The sequence below is a fragment of the Strix uralensis genome, chromosome 7 (genome assembly GCF_047716275.1).
Source record: "Strix uralensis isolate ZFMK-TIS-50842 chromosome 7, bStrUra1, whole genome shotgun sequence".
Taxonomy (NCBI): Eukaryota; Metazoa; Chordata; class Aves; order Strigiformes; family Strigidae; genus Strix; species Strix uralensis.
Genome location: NC_133978.1, coordinates 35,254,833 through 35,265,755, shown reverse-complemented (window position 1 = coordinate 35,265,755; position 10,923 = coordinate 35,254,833). Strand labels below are relative to the sequence as shown.

Sequence of the window (10,923 nt, the reverse complement as noted above, 5' to 3'; positions counted from 1 at the left end):
ACCGCAACGACCTGGCGAGGGAATTTAAAAGACGGGGAGGGGGGGGGGGAAGAAAAGAAAAAAAATCCCGTCCCGCTAAATAAAATACATATTTTTGCCAAGACAAGCCTCTCTCAGCGGAGCGGGGCTGCTGCGGAGCAGTTTCACCCTCCCGTTACGAGCCGGTTCGCACTTCAGTTTCTAACCAGGGAAGGGGTTGGGTTTGTTGTTAGTTGCCTTTTTTTTTTTTTTTTTTTTTTTTTTAAGGTATTTATTTACAGCAAGTGGGTCTCTGCGGCTTATTTTTAGAGGTCTATATACCAGCCAGTGAATTCATTAAGAAAACGCGCCTATGGCCGCAGGAATGCGCGGCGCGGCCGCGGGAGCGCAGGCTCCGACCGCAGGGGTTCAGCAGCTAAAAACAAGAGGCGGGGGGGGAAACCTACCGGTTTCCGAGAAATTTGGGGGGAAGGGGAAAATATATTGCTTAAAAATTTAGGGCATATTGATAAATCTTTATTGACAAAATATTGACAATGACATACTTCTTGGAAGTATATAGTGTGTTAGAATTCTAACAAATTAAACACAAAACACAAAAATATTTACATTCTGGTATAGAAGACATGAAGGAAACATTTGTCACTTTTTTTTTAGTAGCTCTATGATCTCGGAATATTATAAGGTCAGTGCTTGAAAATTGCCCCAATGAAAATGGCCATTAGAAAAAAAAATAATAGAAAAAAAAAAATCAATCCGCGATTTTAAGTCCCTTTTCTCTGGATCCTCCCAGCTTGGGAGGTGTACCCACCGCCGAACCTGGTCGCTGGGTTTGCACCTTATTAATCTTAAAAAATAATCAGCATCCGGTTTTGCAATGCGGATACAATTGCGGGGGTGGGGGGGGGGGGGGAATAATTTGATTTAAGTTTTTTTTTTTTTGGCAGCAACAGTTATGACCAGCCCCAACCTCCCCCCCCACCCTTTCCCTCCCGTCCCTCCCCTGCCCCACCGTGTTTGTCCATCCGGAAGGAACACTATGCTTTGTTACTGCTACTTCATTTAGCTTTCACAAACACTTTGACGCCAGAAGTTATCATAAAATGTTTACAGACTGCACATTTCTCGTAAAATAAAATTAAAAAGCACACAGAACCTGTCTTAAAGGGAAAAAAATCACAATTCATTTCTGTCTTTAGGAACCGGGGTAATTTTTTTTCTGTTTTTTTCTTTTTTTTTTCCTTTTTTTTTTTTTTTTTTTTTTGCCCAGACGGCTTTACACATGCAATTCAAGTTTCTGAAACAGGTGTGGGTTTTGGCTGCTTATGGAAATTTCTCTTTCAAAGACGGAAAAAACTGTGAAGTGCAAAATGTCCTGTAAGATGGTAATTTTTCTGGTTTGGTTGGGGAGGGGGGGGTGTTGTTTCTTTTTTTTTCTTTTTAGAATTTTTTTCGATTTTTTTTTTTTAATTTTTTGACGTTATGCTTTTAAAAGTGGACTGCGAGAAACGGAATACCTGTCAATCACCTCGTCCCGGTGTTTTGGCTTTGATTGACAGATGCCCCCTTGCCAGAGCGGTGCCGGCAGTGCCACAGTTCGGGCCCCTCGCGGTCTCGCCCTCGCTCGCTCCCAGCTGCCCTCCCAGGCGGGAATCGCGATTTTGATGGAGATCCCCCTTCGTGTACCTTCCCCGCACCGCCACGCCGGGGTGGGGGGGGTGGGGTGAGCCTTTAACACTTTCTGTTGGTGGGGTGCCTGGCTTTGAAAAGTCCCAAAGTGCCAGTTTTTAATCGTCCGACGTGACGTCGATTTCTTCTGGACTGGCTTGTTTGGTGGCGATTCTCCACCGGTTAATGTGATGAGTCCCTTTTTTCTTCTGCTGTGAGTCTGAACCTTCCTCTTCCAACTTTTGCCGCTTGAACTTTGTCCGTCTGTTCTGAAACCATACTTTTACCTGCGGGAGGAAAGGCACCGGGCGTTAGTCCGACGCCTGCCCGGACGCCGGGGCTGTCCGCCGCCCGCTGCCCTGCCAGGGGCTCTGCCTGCCCCGTGCACTGCCCAAACCATGTCCTGCCTGCTCCGTGCCCTGCCTGCACCGCTGCCCAGCCGGGAGCGGGGCGAGCGGAGCCGCGGCCCGTGTGCCGCCTAAACCTCTACGGAAAAGGCGCAGTCACGCTGACCCACGCCCACCGGGCCCCTCCAGAGGATCCACGCGTGCAGCCGCACCGCTGAGTGTGCGCGGCTCCACTCCCCGCAGCCGCGGAGCGGGCAGCGCCGCAGGCGGGCGGGAGGCACCGCGGGCGCATCTGGCGTGGGGGCGCGGACCTTCCGCGCACGAGTATGGCCTCGCGCAATGCCCGCGCGTGGCGCCTGACACCCCACGCGGGGGAAACAAAGCGTGGCTGCGCGGCGGTGGGCGGTCAGCACGCCGGCCCCGCCGTCGGGGCAGCCGCCGGGGCGGCTCTTGTTACCCGCGCCCGCCGGGGTGTCCCGCGGCCGCCGACAGCGGGAAACCGAGCCGGGGCGGCGGCGGGGAGAGGGGGACACACACACACACCACCCCCCCCGAGCGGCACCCTAGGGCCCGGCCCGGCCCGGCCGGGGGGCAAAGCAGAGCGAGGGCCTCGTCCCTCCTATCGGGGCGGCGGGAGGGGGTCAGGGGGGCGGCGGGAGGAGAGCTTTTCCTCTTGGAAAAGCGGATAAAATTAAAGAAAAAGCCCCGAAAAGAAAAACGCCTGGCGCTCCCCGCAGCGTCTCCCCGGGACGCGCCGTCCAGGAGCGATCGTAGTGAGGCGAAACCTGTAAGTGCCGTCGTAAATATCCCTCTGAATTTGTTCTGCGCCGAATAAATCAGACTTAACCATCCGGCAGCTGACTTCAGTGCTTTAATTACAGATAGTATTGATCTGGGAGCTATCTCCAGGGCTGGCCACACTCCTTGTAGCGGCCAAAGGTAAACATTTTTTTTTTTTTTTTTAAAGCAGTTTAAACTCTGGTTCTGTCTGAAAGTGCCTGATAAAGGCCCCAGCAAGGGGGGGAAAGGGAACTGGAGCATTTTAATAAGCTGGTTTAACCCGCTTCGCTGCCTCTTCAGAACAGAGACCTGCCTGGCCGGACACACATCTCTGCCGCATTTTCATATTCTCCAAAAGTCCCCCATTAAAAAGCTGAGCGGGGAACAAGGGGTGAGTTTAATTTGCTTTTAGTTTGCTAATTGAAGGGGAGGACGGTTCATTTCTGCACGCTGATCTCCCAAAAGGGAGCTCATTTGTAGGGGACTGGGGGTTTGACATCCGGACAAAAGACCCCAACCAGCTTCGGAATCAAGCAGCACAAAGACCACCTTAAATACAGCTTTCCAGTGGAAATAAGCCTGTGACCGGTCCCTTGTTCCGAGAACCTCATAAAAGTGGCGATCCCTTTTTATTGTTTTGTTAGGGAGACATTTTAAAACAAAAGCTCCAACCTCTTTATTGCTTCCCCCACGAAAAGGAGTTAAAAAAAAAAAAAAAAGAAAAAAAGTGTTACAACTTAATCCGCCCAGAGAACGCTGTGTTTACTGGGAACTTTGAACTAGGCTGCGGCTGGGTATTTTGGCTTTTTTTTTTTTTTTTTTTTTAAAGTACAGTGCCACATACTGTAGCAGAGACAATCCCCATCTGGAGCCCTCTCTCCACGAGTCTCCTGGAAGGGCACAAAACAAAAGCCCGACACAACAACAACAACAACAACAACGAGCCCCCCAAACCCCAGCCTTTCTTCCAGCGAGGAGAAAACCGCGTGAAAAACGCCCTCGCAGCGGGCCCACCAGCCGTGGGTCCCCGCCGTCGGGGGGGGACCCCGCTCCCAGCCCCGCTCCCCGCCGTCCCACGCGTGTCCGGCCTCGGTACCCGCCGCCGAGACCCTTGCCCCGGGATAACCGGAGCAGAAACGCCGCTAATCGTCCCTTCAGATAGACTGACCGAAATGGTCTCCGATGCGGTTCTGGCCCGCAGCCAGCCAGCGGGGGGGCGGGGGGGGCGGGGGGGGGGATTCCTTGTAGTTAATAATTTCTTTGCTTTTATTTTTCATCTTTATGTCCTCCTGAACCGGCCCCTCACAGCCCCGCTGTCGGACTCGGGACAAGAAACGACTGAAAAAATCATCCGAGAAACTGTATTTCTGCCATAGGGTCCAAAGTGGGGGTTCTCCCCTCCGCCTTCTGGGTTTTTTGGAGGCCTTTTCCCTAACATTCAACCACTATTTGAGGGTCACACTAGTCCCACGGAGAAATAAATGACCAGGAACCGCCTTTCATTTGCCGATCGCAGATCTCGCCGCTCCCCTCCTGGCTCGGGCCGGGGCTCCGGCCGGCTCCCCCCGGGGACACCCCGACCCTGCCCCAGCCCCGCCGCCGCCCGCGCCCGGCCGAGGCCCCGCCACCCCCGGCACAGGCGGTGGAAGGCTCTCACGAACGGGAGAGGGTTTTAGAACACCCAGTCGAGGGGGGGACGCCCCACTCCGCTCCACCGGCTCGGGGCTGGAGGCCTAAACACCCCCAGAATTTGCCTGTATTTTTGCCCGCATCTCCGGGCCGGCCGGGTGGGTTTTCCCAAGGAAATCCCAGTACTTTCTCTTTCCCAGCTGCCCGCTCCCTGCTTCCCCCTTACCTGAGTTTCCGTGAGGCTGAGGCTGTGTGCCAGCTGTTTTCTCTCTGCTCCTACTACATAATGGTTCTTCTCAAAGGCATGTTCCAGTCTCAGTAATTGGGATGGGGAGAAAGCTGTACGGATCCGTTTGGGTTTCCTGGCCAGTGCATTGTGCAATAGGAAGCTCTCCGGGCTGGTTTCATTCCCTGGGCAACAGGGTAGAATACAGATTAGCAAAACACCTTCCCCAAACGCACTCGAGAGGACTTTTTAGGGCAAGAATTTTTGTCTCCCACTATTATCCGCAGGAGAAACCTGGCTATAGTTTCTTTTTCATTTTCAGCGCCTTTTTGTGTTAAAATTTCCTTAGATAAATATGTGGAGGGAATGAGCAGGGGAAGGAGAGGACTGGGTGAAATTCAAATGCTAAAACACAACCAGGAGAGCACTACGGAAGGAAAAAAAAAAAAAAAAAAAAATGCAAAAGAATTGGCCAGAGCCCGGCTGCGGTGTCTGCGGCTTCACCCCGCAGCTGCCCCCCTTCCCCTCGCCCACCGGCAGCCTCACATCTTTCCTTGTTTGTTTGTTATTTACATCCTCCCGGCGGTCGGTGCGGCCCCGGCCGAGCCACCCCCCGTCCCTTCCCCGGTCCCGGCCGGCTGCCGCGCTCCGGGAGCCGCCAGCCCGCTCCCCGGGCCTCTCCCCGCTTCCTTCGCCCAAAACTCCGGCTGAGGCCTTTCTCCGCCCCCCTTCCCCTTCGTTTTGCCGGTCTGCTCCCCGGAGCGGGGGTTCCCGCCTCCGCCGTGCCCCTGCCCGCTGCCCGCTGCGGGAACCAGCGGGGAAATAAAGAAACAAACTTCGGGCAGGCCCCGGGGCAGCCATCGCAGGCGGCCTGCTGCGGGGCGGGGGGGCGGGGGGGTCTCAGCCGGGGCTTTTTGGTGGGTCTCTCCCTCCGGGTTGGCCCTGTGCCGCTTCTCCGGGTCGGTCCTTCCAAGGTGGGAAAGCCACCGTAAGTGCTTTAAAAATCGTTGCAGGAGGAGGGTGTGTTTGAAATCAGGCTGTGGCTCAACACCAGGACATTTCCGCCTTTCATCTACCGCTCTTTACCAATCGCCTGATGACTGCGACAAATAATTTGGTGAGCGAAACCTGTAATTTTATTCTGAGAGGGTAATAATCCATTTTGTATCTCTGTCCGCCTGGCTTCGGAGAGAGTGGCTCCTTTTCCAACCCGAGTGCAACGGCTCGGCTGCAGAAGGCCGGGGAACTGGATATTGCAGGTGGTTTGTTTTCGTTCGGAAATAACAAATAAAAATACAAAAAAACCCACCCAAAAAAGCAGATGGATCCCTCCGAGCGGAGGTTGATTTGTGTGTGTGTGTGTGTGTAACGAAAGAAGCAGGAGCTGGACCCATTACGGGAGAAATCGGCTCACCCCTCGGAGGAGACGCTGCCGGCTGCAAAGGGTTAAACAAGGGGGATTTTATTGATTGTGCGCCATTGGATTTGGTTATTTTCCTTCAGCCGGTTATTAATCGCTTGGCAGCTGGGAGTCCTTGCCTGCCCGCACGGCGGGAATCGCTCCCTCTGCCCCGGCTCTCCTCCGCAGCCCCATCTCCCCGCGCTGCTCCGGCCCTGGGTTTCTTTCTTTTTTTTTTTTTTTTGGTTGGTTGGTTGTTTTTTCCCCCTTCTCCTTTCTCTGGGGTTCGTTTCATGTTTCCCCCGTCCCCGCTAACAAGGGGAGCGGCCGGGTTTGGGGCGGCGGCTGCTCCCCGCGGCCCCGGCAGCCCGGCCCCGGCCGCCCGGCGGGCACGGCCGCCTTCCCGGGGGAACCGAAACCTGGCGACCCCTCCGTTCTCCCTTGGCAGGGCGGCTTCCTTCGGGGGCTCCTCCGTAGCTTTAAACCCACCGGAACAAAAAAAAAAATATCCCCCTTTTTCCCTCCCTGCCTCCCTGTTTTTAATCGGGACGGGAAAGCCGCCGAAGTCCCAGCCGGCCTTGCCTTCCCGCCTGCCCCCTTCCTCCCGGGGAAACCAAAACAAACCGGGAAAAGAAGCAAAGCCAAGCCAAGCCCAAGCCCCTCGGCTCTGACAGCTCCTCGAGTCTGGAGGCGGGGGGGGCGGGCAGGCACAAAAGACCCTCGGCCCGGCCAAGCCGAGCCCGCGGCTCCGGGCAGCGCCCGCCCGCCGTCCCCCCGCACCCGCGCCGCGGGGACCGGCCGGGAGCAGCCGGGGGATGGAGGGGTGGATCGGAGGGAGAAGAAAAGTTGCACGTACCTTGGAACCTGTGGCCCAGATACCGGTAGCGGTGTATTAGCCAGGGGTAGAAGGTGGAGGGATCCCTTTGCTGCGAGGCGAAGAGCGGGTGCGTGGAGTGCGAAGCGGGCAGCGGGTGGGCGGCCAGGGCGTGGGGAGGGGGCACGGGATGGACCGGCACGGCCGGGTTAGGCGGGTGGGAGACGGCCTCTGCAAAGACCAAGTCCGGGTTGGAGTAGACCCCCCTGCCAGTGGAGTGGAAGCCGTTGAGAAAAGGGTTCATCGGACTGGAATTGGCATAGCTGAGCGCCGCCGGCCGGATAGGATCCTCGGAGCGAGACGCGGGCAAGGGGCTGTCTTTGGCCACCAGCGACTCGATGGTGAAACACCGCTTGGGTGTGGGCTGAAACATGCTGCCGCGGCGAGAGTCCCCGACCAAATCTCTGCCTGGCTCTCTCTGGTGCGCGGGAGACGATCCGGGGAAGTTTGCAGCAGGGAGTGACTTGAGGAGGGATAGATACACACATAAATAGACAGGGGCTGGAGGAAAAGGAGGCAGCGGCAGCCAGCGGTACCCAAAAGGGAGACACACACACACACACGCACCACGCACACACACACACACACACACACACACACACAAAAGTTGCTGGGAGAAGTTTCCCTCCTGCAAGGAAAAGGCGGTCGCCCCCCCCCCCCTCCCTCCCTAAGTCCAAAGACAATCCATGGATGTGATCGGCCCCTTCACAAGTTGTGCAAACGATTTGTTAGTTCATGAGCCTAATTAGTGCTGGGATCACATAAACAGCTTCCTCTGAAGCCTGGTAAATGGCTTGATGATTGGTCGCTATTACTCGCCTTGAGGTTGAAGGGGGAGACTCTTTAAAGTGCGTCAGAGGGGAGGCGAGCGCCGGGCAGCGCCATCGGGAGGGATGGAGCCGCGGCGCGGCGCGGATCGGAGTGCGGCGGGAGCGCGCCCGCCAGCGCGGGGGGAGCGCACCGCCCCGCGCAGCCTCGCCCCCGCGCAGCGCAGCGCCGCGCCCGGCCCCGCTCCGCGCCGCTCCGCCGCCGCGCTGCCCTCCCTCCTTCCCTCCTCCCTCCCTCCCCTGCCGCCGCCCGGCGACTAAGGTAGGGGGACGGCGGGGGGGGGGGGGACGGGACGGCGGGGGGGGGGGGGGGGGGGGGCGCAGCGGGGTTGCGCGGGGCGGAGGGCGCCGCATCTCCTCTGGGGGGGGCGGGGGGGGGTTTAGGGCTGCTCCGCCAGCGTGACACCCCTCTCCCTGCCACCTCTCGGGTGCTCTCAGCCCGGCGGGGTTACCTTGATCAGCCCCGGGGCGTCCCGGAGAGATGCCCCGCTCGGGAAAGGTTTCGGCCCGGTGAGAGAGCGGGTCGCCCTCCTCCTCCTCCTTCGAACTTATTTACTCCCCCCTTCGCCTCTCCGCACTCTCCGCACCGCGCGGTGCGGAAAACAAAGCGGAGGGCAGTCGCATTATGCAAAGCTGAGACACGCCGGGCTCTCGCAGACGGGACAGGGGAGCAGGTCTCCGGTTCCAGCCTTGTCCGTATTTTCGCGATTACCTTTGGGTCCGGGGATGATTTTAGGGCTGAGTTCTCCTCCTCCCATTGGCTGGGGCTGCAGAATAATTATGATCACATCCTAATACTCTTGGCTGGTGCTTACTGTTTATTGGTAGTTAAGGATCTATTATCTATTCATCAGCCTCCCATTTTTGCCAATTACATTCTTCTAAAGTGAAGTACCAGCAGGTATTTTGCACATTTACAATTAATGATAAAAAATCTGGCGTACTTTAAATCTATTACGCCTCTGTGTAATTTATCTTGAAGATGCGGAATTGCTAATGTAAATTAATGTTTCTGTTGAACCAAGGGATGGGGGGAGTCTTAAAACCAGTCTAGCGTTTCTTGCCTTCGTTCCCGGACTTTGTTTTCTATTTTCTTTCCACTTTATACACAAAGAATCCGTTACTCCGCTGCATTAAAATATGCTAAAAAATCGCTGTCTAAACGGTCCTCGCTTCTTTCCAGCGATGGGCGAGCTGAACTCTCTTCGCCTTCCCCCCTCTCCCCTAAAAGCGCCTGTTTGCAGCTAGCCGATATTTTTAACACAATACCGAGACGACGGACTAAATATAAGTGACAAAGCAGTGTTGGGCACGCAGGGATGCCGGGGTCTGTGCGCCTTTGTTAGGGGACGGGTTTTCCTTTGTGTACCCCGCGCTGTGTGCACTTTGTGGAGGGAGAAGTTCACTTTCCGTATGAGATGTAAATCTGTTCTCCAGGCGTTGGGCGGCTGTACGTATAGACATCTATACCCACACGTGCATACGATTGCAGAGACAAAGTGAGAGAGATGTTTGTACGGCGTAACTCAAGTCCTCTGACAGATTTTGCAGCGAGGTGCCGTTCTCCCAGGTCTCACACGTTCGGGAAAACCTCTCCCGCCCGCAGACACCCGGGCAGACACGGGCGCAGGGCTGCGGCCCCGCTGGGCTGAGCTTGCTGCGGAGGGGAGAGAGGGGTTCGCCTCCAGCCCCACTCGTGCCCCTCTTGAATCGCTAGTATTTCCACTTTTGAAGTCCCCTCGCCCCTTTTCCGTGTAACTTTTTCCCCCCCCAACCGGCGGTAACGCTCTTCTCGCAGAGATCTGGGGGTACTGACATGAGCGAGGCTGGGAAAGTGCCCTGAATACGACGGGTGTTCGATGTGCTGCTTTCCACTGGGGTCTTGGTTGCTGAGCACTGAAGAGGAAAAAAAGAGAAACTTCTCCTAGGAAGAGCCGTGTTCTGCATCTGCGTATTTACACTTCTCCGGGACTGTAGAATGAATCTGAATTGGAAAAACTTCAACTCTTTCTTTTTTTTCCTTTTTTTTTTTTTTTTTTTTTTTTGTGTGTGTGTTTCCAGACATCCTGACATAATCACAGGGCTCCTTTGAAAACTGCATCAAGTAATTCAGCAGTTGGGGAGGGAGGAATTATAACCGTGTGAAAAAAACAAACAAACAAACAAACCCTCACACGCGCAGAACGAGGATAACCTTCCAAAACGCTCGATAGATTTCCCTCTACCCTCTTTATAGTCGGGGAAATATCCTTTAGCGTAAAACCCCTTCCCGAAGGGGGGGTCCCGTCGCTCTGGAGCCCGGCGGAGGAGGCTGCAGCTGCAGCGGGAGCTCTCCCCGGCCATGTCCGATTTCGCCCGGATGATCCCGGCCACAGCAACCTGGAGGTCCCCGCGCCGCTCCGAGCCCTGCTCGCTCTCCGTGCCTACATGTATACGTGTACATATCTCTGTGTATATATATATGTGTGTGTGTGTGTGTGTCTGGATACATACAGGCAGAGAAACCGCAAGTAGAGCCTGGGGAGCACCAGCTCGCTCTGGGTTTTGTCAGAGAGAAAACAGGCCGGGGACAGTCAGAACAAAAACCATAGGGGACTCGGGATGAGATTTCCCAGGATTTTCCGCTTCCCCCTAAATTTCTGTATCACTCTCCCACTCCTCGCCGCGGCCGTTTCTCGTGGGCGCCTCCCGCGCAGCCCCCGGCCCGTGCGGACCCGGTGGCCGGGGCCGCTGCGCTCCGGCCCGGGCTGCCCCGGGAGCATCTCCCGAAGCTCCTCTCTTGAACTTTTCCTACCCAGCGACTTGACAGGCTGCTCTCGCTGTCCTCTTGGCGTCTACAAGGAGAAAATCTGGCAGGGGCTCCCTTCCCAGCAATCCCCGATCTGCTCCAAGCGCACTTAGCGGCAGCCTCTTTCGGAGGGAGGGGTGCGCTACATTCGCAGTCAAATTACATGGCTGGCCTCAAAGGCACTAGCTTCGGATTTCCAAACTAATACTCATCTTTTAAAAGCCGAGCCAAGAAGAAAATGCGAGGAAGGCCTCAGATGCGGGAGACCTCGGGGTAAGACGGTTGTTTACGGGCTAATCCAAGCTGAACTTCCGCGGGTGGGGGGGGGCGGGGGGTGGCGGTGAGGGAAGTTTCAGCCTCCCCTTAACTTTCTTTTTTCCAGGGGGTACCCGTCTCCCCCTTCTCT

At 56.0% G+C, this 10,923-nt stretch overlaps 1 protein-coding gene and 1 long non-coding RNA gene across 3 annotated transcripts in view; one reads left to right on the top strand and one right to left on the bottom strand.

Annotated features, from left to right (window-relative positions):
* Window positions 1–473: 473 nt before the first annotated feature.
* EMX2 (empty spiracles homeobox 2) lies at window positions 474–7,539 on the bottom strand. Of its 2 annotated transcripts, XM_074875385.1 has the most exons (3): window positions 6,885–7,535; window positions 4,630–4,814; window positions 474–1,934 (listed from the first exon to the last, which is right to left on the bottom strand). In XM_074875385.1, exons 1-3 carry the CDS (start codon window positions 7,273–7,275, stop codon window positions 1,767–1,769), a joined length of 744 nt encoding a protein of 247 aa, XP_074731486.1. In that variant the 5' UTR covers window positions 7,276–7,535; the 3' UTR covers window positions 474–1,766. The 2 variants fall into 2 exon arrangements, with proteins under 2 accessions (XP_074731486.1, XP_074731487.1); XM_074875386.1 differs by lacking the exon at window positions 4,630–4,814 and having other exon boundaries at window positions 6,885–7,539.
* A 1,830-nt stretch (window positions 7,540–9,369) lies between these two features.
* The window catches only part of LOC141945673 (uncharacterized), a 42,466-nt gene continuing 40,912 nt past the window's right edge, over window positions 9,370–10,923 (top strand). Inside the window, exon 1 of the long non-coding RNA XR_012629574.1 lies at window positions 9,370–10,790. This is a non-coding gene — a long non-coding RNA (uncharacterized LOC141945673). The remainder of the gene's footprint in view (window positions 10,791–10,923) is intronic.

Bases quoted from the DNA above. Each gene is read 5' to 3' on its own strand.
- EMX2 (XM_074875385.1), bottom strand. From the start codon at position 7,275: ATGTTTCAGCCCACACCCAAGCGGTGTTTCACCATCGAGTCGCTGGTG. The intron at 4,815-6,884 runs GTACGTGCAACT...CCTGTTGCCCAG, and splicing joins TCTGGGCCACAGGTTCCAAG to GGAATGAAACCAGCCCGGAG. The intron at 1,935-4,629 runs GTAAGGGGGAAG...TTCCTCCCGCAG, and splicing joins TCAGCCTCACGGAAACTCAG to GTAAAAGTATGGTTTCAGAA.